This window comes from Arachis hypogaea, chromosome 14, assembly GCF_003086295.3.
Source record: "Arachis hypogaea cultivar Tifrunner chromosome 14, arahy.Tifrunner.gnm2.J5K5, whole genome shotgun sequence".
Taxonomy (NCBI): domain Eukaryota; kingdom Viridiplantae; phylum Streptophyta; class Magnoliopsida; order Fabales; family Fabaceae; genus Arachis; species Arachis hypogaea.
Window position 1 is genome coordinate 136,361,362 of NC_092049.1, and position 12,092 is coordinate 136,373,453.

Below are 12,092 nucleotides of genomic sequence, written 5' to 3' on the forward strand. Positions count from 1 at the left end.
TAAACGAAAATCTACTACAGGATATGTATTTACACTTGCAGGAGGAGCTGTGAGCTGGCTATCTAAATTACAGACTGTTGTAGCTTTATCTACTACAGAAGCTGAATATATGGCAGCTACACAAGCATGCAAGGAAGCTATTTGGATCCAAAGGTTGATAGAAGAACTCGGGCACAAACAACAGAAGATTTCTGTGTATTGTGACAGTCAGAGTGCCTTGCACATTCCAAGGAATCCTGCCTTTCATTCAAGAACAAAACACATTGGAGTACAATATCACTTTGTTCGGGAAGTAGTAGAAGAAGGAAGTGTTGATATGCAGAAGATTCACACTAAAGATAACCTAGCAGATGCCATGACAAAACCAATCAACACAGAAAAGTTTGAATGGTGTATATCCTCATACAGCCTATGGAATACATGAGCAACATGAATTTTGAAAATTTATCAAAATTAGCTTTAAGTGGGAGATTGTGAAAATTAGTAAAGCTAATTTTAGAAAATATATAAATAAATAATAACTAAATAAAATGAGAGGTAATAAACAATCTTAGTTTATAACCTTAGAATTTTAGTGGTTGAAAAAGAGAAGAATTATATACCTCTAATTGACGGATGGTTCATATTGAAGAGACTCACCTATAAATTGAGTTTTTCTTTAATTCATTTTAATCAAGTCATCCAGATAGAATAACATAATATTTCTTTGAGTAGTTTTCTTCTATATATATAGAGAGAAGTGTGTTCTCCTTTTGTCAAGAGAGAGTGTTTTGTAGTCTCCTTGTGATAGAGAGAAGTTGTAATTCTCAAAGAAAGTTATTCAATTGTTTCCATATTTTATACAAATTTCTAATTTTTCATCTCTATATTTTGCTGTGTCATTTGTCTGGTACCTAACAAAAAATGGCAGGAGGAATGGTAGAAGGAGGGACGGCTTATCTTTATGAGCATAGATTCACTCATTATTTCGCCTTTACTTGTGTTGTTGGAACCCTTCGTGTTTCTAGTCTTTTTTTTTCTTCTTTCACTGTTTAATATTTCTATTTTTATTGAATCATCGTAGCCGAATTGCATCTTATAACAAGTGTAATTATCCGTGCCATGCACGTGTTTTGCATGTGATAAGATTGAAATTATAATTTTAATTTTTTTAAATTAATTTAAATTATAATAATTTGATTAATAAAAAAGTAATATGTTATGCATTGTTTTATCAATAGTAAATGTAGGCTTTCTAATTGTAACATTTTTAATAATGGGAGTATGTAGTATATAAGGTATAATAATTAACAAATATTTTTTAAAAGGAGGATATTCCATTCAATAGAAAGGTGAATAATTTCTCTTCTCTGCATAAATTGTTAGTTTTGTATTGTTGCTTTGCTTCGTTTGAGTGTTGGTGTTGCTCTTTTCATAAATTATAATTTTTGTTTTACCTTTTATGCTTGCTTTCTACATTCAAAAGAGAATGAGTGGCAGAAAAATAAATTTTTCTCATATCAAAAGTCCTTTAAAAAATATTTGTTGAGTTATTACACCTTATATATTATGTACACCTTATATATTTCGACTATAAAAAAAATTATAAGTAACATCTACTATTGAAAAAAAACATACACTTTATTCAAAGATAAACTAATTATCCTCTTCCCTTTAACCTTCACTGAGCCTTTATTTTTTTTGGTAAACTAATTATCTTCTATAGAAACAAGCCCTCTATATCTAACTCCGATGAGTCACATGAACCGTGTAAGTTGGGTTTCATAATTATTTCATACAATTTCTTTTTACAGAAAAAAACTTATTTGTTTTATAATTTTTTTTCAGCAATATGGGTAGTGTTTATCAAGCATTAGCTTGTATACTTGTGAAATCTTGGTGCATCATAAAGGGAATTGAGCTAATGATGCGTGGTTTCTTACTATTATATATGATGATACCGATTTGCTGAAGACGTGTGAACTATGAAGGAACAACAATTATTTCCTAGATTATTTTTTTATCAATAGTAAACATAAGTTTATTTATTGAGTACACCTTATATACTATGTACTCTTCATGTACTCCCGTTATAAAAGAAATAAAAAAAAACATACACATGATCCAAAGATAAACTAATTATCCTCTTCCCTCTAAGCGTCTTGATTGCCATTTCAAAAAGATACAAGAGTACAGTTTGGTTGCCAAAGCCAATGCCTCCTCTAAAAAGGACCCTGCCAATGATGAGCATTGCAATGTTCTGTGCAGCTGCATTGAGTATTGCTTCAGCCAAAAAATTTCTGCTCCCACAATGATACTTGCCTTTTTGCCTTTCTTTCTTGTCAAGTAGCAAGCAAAGAATGTCATTACTAGTGCTGAGAAATAGAGCGATGATGTAAAAATTATCAGCACTTGGTTGTCATATTTACATAGTCGGTCGCTTCCTGGTGCATGTGCTTTCTTTTGTACACGTCTGGGAAGAATTTTCTCAGAAAATCTTTCATTGATGTCACCCCACCTGCAACAACAACATAATTCTTAAGTGGTAAGGATAAATTTTACTCTGACAAAAGCTTAAGTTCAGTTAAAAATTTTAGTTCATTATATACACTGTAATTTTGATGTGATAAATAAAATCTATTTCATATCTGATATCATGCTGTGATTTCTTTGTTATAGGTAGGTTTTATTTTATTTTTAATACTGACACAATTGAAATCTTTATTGACTACAGGATTTTAATGGTTAAATCTAAACTCATTTTTATTATGTATGTGATAAGATTGAAATTATAATTTTAAATTATTTTTTAAAATTAATTTAAATTATAATAATTTGATTAATAAAAAAATAACATGTTATACATTGTTTATTTTTTTTAATCTAGTGTTTATCAAGCATGAGCTTGTATTTTTGTGAAATCTTAGTGCATCATAAAGGGAATTGAGCCAATGATGTGTAGTTTCTTACTATCATATACAACGATATCGATATGTTGAAGACATGTGAACTGTGAAGGAACAACAACTATTTTCTAGATTATTTTTTTTTATCAATTATAGATGTAGGTTTATTTGTTGTAATTTTTTTAATAATGAGAGTACATAAAAAGTACATAGTATATAGGGTGAAAAAGCTCAACAAATACATTTTAAGGGATTTTTCATTCTTTTTCAATTTGATTTACCACACCATGAAGAAAAACTCATGTCCTAAGCTATTCAAACTATGAAGTTGATGGTTTAATAAACCAAAAGAGATTGAAAGAGAGAGAAAAATAATTCTTCTCATTTTGAAAAGAATAAAAAGTCGCTTAAAAAATACTTGTTGAATATATAATTACATCTTATATACTATGTACTCCTTATGTATTTCCAGTATAAAAAAATTAAACTAATTATCTTTTGTTTATTTTTTTTGCAGCAAGTTTATGATTCAGAGATAAGCTCTTCATATTTAATTCACAGTATAAAAAAATTACAACAAATAACATCTATTGACAAAAAAAAATGTACACATTATCCAAAGATAAACTAATTATCGTCTTCTCTTTAACCTTTCCTTCGCTTTAATTTTCTGTAAACTAATTATCTTCTGTTGATTCTTTTCTTGCAGCAAACTTATGATTCAGAGATAAGCCTTCCATATCTAATTTTGATGAGCCATATGAGCCGTGTAAGTTGCGTTTCATGTCATATAATTTCTTTTTATAGAGAAAAGGCTTATTTGTTTTACAATTTTTTTTGCAACAATATTCTGAGTATGGGTTGTGTTTATTAAGCATTAGCTTATATTTTTGTAAAATCTTAGCGCATAATAAAGAAAATTAAGCCAATGATGCGTTTATCCATGAATGTCAGTGCTCGTGCTCAGAAAGAGCTCTGATACCATGATAAAATGGAAAGAGTACATAAAGATAACAAAATTGTGAAAGAATAATGAAAGAAAAGAAAAGATGAAAAAATTTTATGGATTATTGATGAATTGAAATCATAAACTATAAAAATAAAACTGCAACGGATTTCTTACTCCCACTTTTATATGGGAGTATCATTAACTATAGAAAAAATATTTACAAATAGAACCCCATTTTTTATTTTTGAAAGAATAAATAATTAAATATTTGCCTCTTTAATTTTGTTGTTTTCCACATTCATCCTATTTCTTTTAATCTGAATTAAAAAAAAAAAAGACCAGAGCTCTGCTAGGGTTTTTACCCCCTACCTATCAACGCCGTTCCTTGTTTCTCCCTCTCCGCAGTAGCTCGCTCTCTGATCTTCTCTCTGCGTCGTGCTCTTCTCTGATCCTCTCATCCACGCAGTTGATCGTTCTGTCTTGCACAATGCTTGTTTTCTGATTCTCGACGCCGTAATAACAGCTTCTCTGGAACTGAACTCCATACCGATGGCAAATTCACCATCTGCGACAATAGGAACTTCTGCTGCGACAACCACGATTGGAAAAAATTTCATTAATCCACAGGTATTTGAAAACCGATTCTAAAGGTAAATCAAATTTCACTACAACTAGTACGCTATAAGTCCACATATTACTACATGTTATTATGTCACTCTAAACAAAATATGAACATCGGCAGCAAAGGTAAAAATTAGACCGGGCCCGGTTTGACCACTAAACCAAACAAACCGGACCGGTAAACCACACAAACCGGACCGGTCCGGTCCGGTTCACAAACTTTAAACCGTAGAATGTTTCAAAGCTGCTCAAATAATAATGTCCACAATGTCACGCATTTTAAGGCATGTAACCACATCATAGAGAATTTAATTATTATTTAAATTACTCATAACTAAATTAACGCATGAATAATTATTAATGGTAAAAATAAGGTATATTATTACTAACTCAATCCATGACAACCTAAAAACACTAATACCACGATTACATTACCTGCAGTCACATATTCCGGAAATTCCAGAGCATGCATGGCTTCCAAGTCCAACGCTCGCATGAATGATGGCTCCTCAAACGGCACTTCGTTTGCGAGTGCATTTGCCACTTCTGTCACATCTGGGGCTATGGTTCCGGCGCCTTGATCTTCATCTCCATCTGGACCAACAAATTCGTAGTTGCTTTCGAACTCTTCTTCACTGTCACTATTATACTCTTCCCGCAGAATATTCCGGTCAGCCTCAGATTGTTCAAACTCAACATACAACTCGAGGAACGATATCTGAGACCGGTTTCCAATATACATTGAAAACATATCCTGCATACTCGCTTCGTCCGTCACATATTTGGTTTGATACTGGATGAACCCACCAAACACCGGTACGGGATATCTGTATAGAATACAGGATATCTTTCTTGCCCTCTCAGAATTAATCTTTTCACAGATTACACCTTTGAGTTCTTCAAATGAGATAATAAATGGAATAACAACATCTAATGGATTTTCACAAATAAATTTCACTCCTTCACTCGTTTGTAACAAAATCTGACCAAAATAATGTATTTTTAGTAATACTCTATCACTCATTTTTTTCACTCAACAAAAAATAAGCATAAGCTTAGTCTTGACAACTAAATCTTCGCGAGCAAAACTGAAAAAAACCAGAGACAAGAAGAGAAGAAGAAGCGGTTCAACAAGGAGGCAGACGGCACTAAGCTCCCACAAGTTCACTTCACTCTTTTATATAAGCAACCTTCATGAACTCGCACCCTTCGACTAGGTTAAACTGAACGCATGTTTTAAAAAAAAAAAATGGGAAGCGAACTCGGACCCTCCGTGTTCCTAAAACTATTCCAGAAAACGTAGGGTTCGATTACGGTTGTTGCTCGATGCAACTCTTCTACTATGAACTCGGACCATACGAAAGCAATGAAATTACCTCCTAAGGAAAGCGTAGGGTCCGATTTCAACCTTACAATATTTTTCCCTTTCAACATTAATCGGACCGTGCGATTAGTGACCCAAATTTAAAACACATGAAACACGCACGGTCCGAGTTCCTCAACATGGCACTGACAAAAGAACTGTCCCACATTTTTGTCTAGTTCCCCACAGATCCATATCCAGGCATAGCTCACACATTGGCTCCATTTCCATAAAATTGAGCCGCAAAAGCTAACTAAGTATTCAGAAATAACTAAAAATTAAAGTTGTAATTTATAAGAGATCGTATGAGCTAAAAATTGAATTTGGTGATTTGGGTAAAAAATTAGTTAAATATTATTACATAATTGTACAATTAAAAGACGATGACGGAAGGCGCTGTACTGGCGAAAGAAAGGCGAGACAGCGGCGGTTAGGTGCAAGGAAGAAGATGAAAGCTGGGTGTTCTGATTTCTGGAGATGATGAACGAAGAAGATGACGAAATTTACTACTTTAAGATTCAGCTTTTTCTCCCATTGTTTTTTTTCCTCAGATCCTAAACATTGAAGCTGATTCTATTTCATTAAACCCCTCTTCCTTTCTCCAAAAACTTAGGTTGATAGATGAGAAACATGAATAATAGGAGAAGCAGAGAAATAAACCCCAATTCATAAGTGAATTAAACAGTGAACATGATTTCATAAACATAACAATAGGAAATAAAATTGAGGGGGGAGAGAGTGTAACTAAGCCTGTTGCTGAGACTCCAAGGGGATTCCAATGTCGGAGTTATTGGCGGAGTCCTTCTTGGGAACAGAAACGGCAACGAAAGCCTTGGTCTTACTGATGGGCCTGCTCTTGAGAAGCTGAACCATGTCACCAACCTTGAACTGGTTATCAGGGTCGTGGGCCTGGTACTTCTTCTTCTTCCTCACGCGCCTCTTATACTTCGGGTGAGGGGCCAGACGAACAACCTCCACCGCCACCGTCTTGTCGTTAGTGGCGCACACCACCTTCCCCTGCATCGACTTCATCGCTCTTATGGTAGGCATGGAACACGGTGCTGATGGTGCTGGGAATGTAGTGGCGGTTGGGGCAGAGCAGAGGGTTCTGCCGCCATGGAGGAATGGGGTGGAGAACTTGGGGATTGACGGCAGTTGGAGAAGCCACATTCTTGTCTGAGACACAAAGGGGATAAGGATTCTGCTCTCTTCACTTTATCTTCTTTGCTGTGTGACCATGCTGCACCTTCTTTTTCCTATTCCATCATAAGTCCATCCTTTTTTTTCATAGAATTAATTTTCTTTCGTATTAATGGTTTATCTTTTTCCTATTGTACTTTTTAAAATTTTTTTTTATCATTATTTTGTATTCTTATTTCTTAACATGAAAACTTTTCTTTTAAAATATATTGAATACTTGTCAAATTGAGTGGTATTCATTTCAATTGGAAAGAGATAAATTATTGTGAATCAAACACTTAAGAAGAATAGGGTTTGGTATGATTCGTCCCAAGACCAAACAGGATTTTACAGATCATGGGGTTGATGATGGCAGGGATAGGAACGTTGATTTTCTGGCTAAGGAGCTATGAATAAGGATGAAGTTGTTAACAGTGATAGTGAGGCTGAAGAGGAGGAGGATGGTGATGATATTGGGAAGAACAGCAAGCCTGATGCTAAGAAGAAGGGCTGGTTTTCCTCTATGTTGCAGAGGTAAGATTGCTCAACTATTGATAAATGTGAGAATATAAGATTACCTGACAGGATGTTTAATTATGGCTATCACAGTACAAATATATTTGGGAAGACAAGTATTGATGTTGATCGTATAGCAGCTGGATTACCATGTGGTAGTGAAGGGTTTCTATTAATGTATGCTCGGTGGAAAAAACTTGAAAGAGACTTGTACAATGAACGGAAGGAGGAAGTACTTAGAATTTTTTTGGTTTAATGTTTTCTGTACTTTTTTTTTCTATATATTTAGAAATGCAAAATCTTTTTGCAAGTACCGTTAATAGTACATTTGACTGGTTTAATTACATGCATTCAATGATAATGACTAAAGGCAGCCAGATGCTTCAAAAGATAAAGTTACTTGTGGAGTGAAAATCATTTCCTACCTCTGTAATGTGATATGGATGCTGTTTTTATCTTTCCTTAATCTATAGGTGGAATTGTTCCTGTTAACCCATCTCATCCAATCCAATTTTTGTCTCTTAATATGATAGTAATATTGTTTGCTTTATATGTTAAACAGACAAAAACATGCTTCAGGTTTTAAGAATATATAAATTCCTTTAGTCTAATTAAAACGCTTTTAAATGCTATTATTCGTTTCGATTTAGCATTTTCCAGTGATGATTTCATCCTAAAAACTATCATGAATTTTGTATGCATTACGTGTACGGTGTATTGGTCTCTTCTATGTACTTGTAGTTTATTGGCTAAAAAGTGTTGTCTCCCTAGTTGAACTGTTTTGCCTTATGTTGAATGTTGTATACTAATGGCCTGTTAATTGCACAGGCACTTTGACATCACCCAAATTCCTGATGTCTATGATTCATGCAAGTAAGTTATCTTATCTTATGTTTGTATTATAACTCGATTGATCTTTTCAATCGCTACATATCTTTTATGCAGAAAATAATTATGGAGTTTTTGTTTTGTTTTGTTTCTTTTCTTTTTATGGTAACAATTATGGAGATCTTGTTAAAGATCATGAAATGCAGAGTCTTTCCTCTCCTGATGGCTCTAAAAATGTTATATCTGTAATTTAATTTTCTGTTTTCATTCACCCCTTCACCTTAACTATTTTCTATAATATAAAGGGTTCTCATTGGCCATAATATTATTTTCAATGTGATGGTTACCATAAACCGTAGGCTTCCTTAATTTTTTTTTTCCTGTTCTCTTTGTTCCTCTCTGTCACTTTCCTTCTTCCAATCCCAACTGTTCTCTTTTTCATGTCTGATCTGTTCTAGTGATCGTCCATCCAGTTTTATGTTTGTGTCTCAAGTTTGTGTGTGTATATTTTGATCTCTGAGTTGTGATTAGACTGCAACCTTTAGAAGACCCTCCTACAGTTTGTTGAGGCTGATTTAATTGTTGACTGTTAATTTATCATTGGACAAGCAATTCCAACCCTATTTCATAAGTGTGCACATCAAATATGCATAGGAGTCAAATATGAATTTAAAATAAAAAATTGGCAATATCATAAATTATGTAGCTTCATTTATTCTCCAAGTTAATGCTGACTTCCACATTGCAGATATGATATATTGCACAATGCGCATCTTAATCTAGAGGGACTGGACGAGCTATTTAGAGTTGCTCAGGTATGCAGTATAATGTTTGGGTAACCTCTGCTCATGTTTACGTATCACTGGTTTTTGTATAAATTGCATGCTGGTAGCGTCGCTGATAGTCTTACATGTAAAAGGCAGCATAGTGCATGACTTTCACTCAGCAAAAATTTTTCATAGAACAGAGAACAGTGTTTGCCTTCTTTAATCTTGGGAGAAACTTTATATGTTGAAAAACTTAAGAGTCAAGTATTCCCCTGCAGAAATAAAGCCCTTACATTTTATATTGCTCCGTTGTTCATATGTTAATCAACTTTGAACTCGGTCTGTTAACTTTCCTGATCGCTCTGACATCTTATTTGCAGGCACTTGCTGATGGTGTAATTCCCAATGAATATGGAATTAATCCAAAGCAGAAGCTGAAGATCGGTTCAGAGGTAAATTCCTGCTTTAAGGAATCTTGCAAATTTCTTTTCATGTTAAATATATGTGAACATTTTCCCTGCCGTGCCTATACCAAAGTTTTGCATTCAGTTATTTAACATTCTATTCTTAAACAGTGATAGATGATTTGACCGACTATAATAAAACATGAGATTTACAGATGCCAAGAATAATTCATCGTCTGTTGATAGTTCATGACCGACATATATAAACATGCAGTAACGGAGACAATGATACATCGGCGATGAAAACTGGGAAGGAAGATCGAGAGGCTAAGTCAAAACATCATAAGAATGGTGAAATGGCCAGAAAATCAAGCTCTTTCAGTGATATCAATGGATCAAGACGATGATGATGATAAGGAGACCAAATATCGTTTAGATCCAAAGTAAGTATCTGGTCTTCATTTGATTTGGTAAATTTTTAAGTTGTATTCTAATAATCTTTTATTTTCCATTAGGTATGAAAATGTGAAGACTCCTGAATGCCATGTGCAAACACGCCTATACTTCACATCTGTGAGTATCAAATCTCATTTTCCAATCTGGTTGATATAACCAAAAAAGTCCTTTGGAGTGGTTAATTGTATTGTATCTACACAGACCTCATACGTGAAAACAAATTTAACTAGTCAACTTGTATTGAACACTAAAGTATAAATAAGATGCATTAAACAGAAACTTAAAAAAAAAGGTTGTTGAGATTTGTTTCTCTTAATGATTTCCACCTCCCCCTTTTTTTGACAGGAATCACATCCATTCTCTCATGAATGTTCTTCGATATTGTAATTTGGATGAATCTCTTCAAGAAGAAGAGAGCCTTGTTTGTCATAATGCTCTCGACCGCCTATATAAAACAAAGGAGCTGGACTACATGAGTTACATTGTGCTGAGAATGTTTGAGAACACACAGGTCAGTTATTTTTGCCATTTCCCAATCAACATCTTTAGCGTGTTATAGGGTTCCCAAGTGTTCTACATCATATGGGTTTCTTTATTCTTTTTTCTATTTGTTCAAAAAGTTGGTCTTGGAGAAAACCCTGTCTGCCTAAATAAGAAAGTAGTTGATCCACTTTTGACTTTTATATGCAGGTCGATCTAGAAGATCCAAAAAGGTTCCGCATAGAGCTGACCTTCAGCCGAGGTGCTGATTTATCGCCGTTGGAGGTAATGATATTCAGTTTATATAGTTTTCCATTAGAAATCCAAAGTGGGGTTCTAGTTCTATTCACTTTGCATTTCTTGGTATGAAATTGAAATTCAGCTCAATATCCATTAGGCTTCAGAATATTGTAGTGTTACATTAGCTTGAACCTTCTACGAAGTCTGCTGTTTAATATTTTCTTCAATCAAGTAAAATACCAAATATAATTTTGCTTTTTGACTTGCTGCCAGTAACATGTAGGAATTTGCAATTAATTCACTTGTTGGATTAGATTTATTCATATTATAAGGTCTATTAACAACTTTTCATGAGGAATACCATTGAATATGCTGCTGATTTTGAACGTTGAATTTCTTTTCCTCTTGCTAATTTGTGTCATGCTACATGCATGGTCAGCAGAAGAACGATAGTGAGGCTGCTTCGTTGCACCAGGAGCACACACTGCCTATTATGGGTCCTGAAAGGCTGCTATGCCGCCTGCAGAAGACTTTCCTCCGCCGACAACACCTGCCAGATTCTCTGGCTATTTCTCGAAAGGTGTGCTCGAGCGTCTGGTAAATCTTTGGCCTTTCCATAAGCATGCCAATACTAATGGGAAATGGTTAATCCAGACTTCCGTTCCTACAAGTTAGGGTCTTCCTGACTTGTGTTTCTTGTAAATATAAAACTTCTGGAAAAAACGAAGCAAGCTTTGCCTTGCCTGGAAAAAAATTTTGGAGCATATCACATCCCTTTAACGAATGTTGGTAGAAAGCACGCATCGTGCCAAGGTTCTATTACGAAAAACTTGTTGTAGCTTCACACAGAACGAACATGCGAATCGAGGAGTAACCGATAATTCAGCCATGAACACTTTCATCAAACTTTAATATTTTTTTTTTATGGTTGCATTTAATATACTAACTAGATTTAAATCCGTATGATACGCAAAAAATCACAAATATAAATGAGAATATTTTTATATTAAAGAAGTGATTTAAAATTAGAGTTTAATTTTGATGCACTAATATAAAACGTTTTACACAATCATACAATCACATTCATTCTTTTAGATAACTATTTACACGATTAATATGAAAGGTAGTTATTTTTACTGATATGGTGTTATGCAATTGGATACACGTGTAAAACTACTTTACACTGACAGTATATCAAAATTAAATTATTAAAATTATTTCATAAGACTTTTTTGATAAAATTCTTTAGTTTAATTATAAAAATATTAGTGAATACTATTGTGATAAGAATGAGTATGTGGATGCCATTTATTATGATCGACTCATATTCTTAAGGATGAATGCATTAAAGAAATTTAAAAATGTAAATTTTCCTTCGCCTATAAATAGAGAAGCAATTGAGGA

General features: G+C 33.8%; 2 protein-coding genes and 1 pseudogene across 2 annotated transcripts; 1 reads left to right on the forward strand and 2 right to left on the reverse strand.

The window, feature by feature from the left end:
• Window positions 1–3,985: 3,985 nt before the first annotated feature.
• Window positions 3,986–5,612, reverse strand: LOC112744435 (uncharacterized). The gene is made up of 2 exons (XM_025794061.3): window positions 4,891–5,612; window positions 3,986–4,417 (listed from the first exon to the last, which is right to left on the reverse strand). The coding sequence occupies exons 1-2, from the start codon at window positions 5,477–5,479 to the stop codon at window positions 4,200–4,202; spliced, it is 807 nt and encodes a 268-aa protein (XP_025649846.1). The 5' UTR covers window positions 5,480–5,612; the 3' UTR covers window positions 3,986–4,199.
• An 820-nt stretch (window positions 5,613–6,432) lies between these two features.
• On the reverse strand, window positions 6,433–7,489 carry LOC112744436 (small ribosomal subunit protein uS17c). Its single transcript, XM_025794062.3, has one exon. It carries the CDS (start codon window positions 6,986–6,988, stop codon window positions 6,563–6,565), a length of 426 nt encoding a protein of 141 aa, XP_025649847.1. The 5' UTR covers window positions 6,989–7,489; the 3' UTR covers window positions 6,433–6,562.
• Window positions 7,336–11,452, forward strand: LOC112743307 (inositol hexakisphosphate and diphosphoinositol-pentakisphosphate kinase VIP2-like; annotated as a pseudogene).
• Window positions 11,453–12,092: the final 640 nt, after the last annotated feature.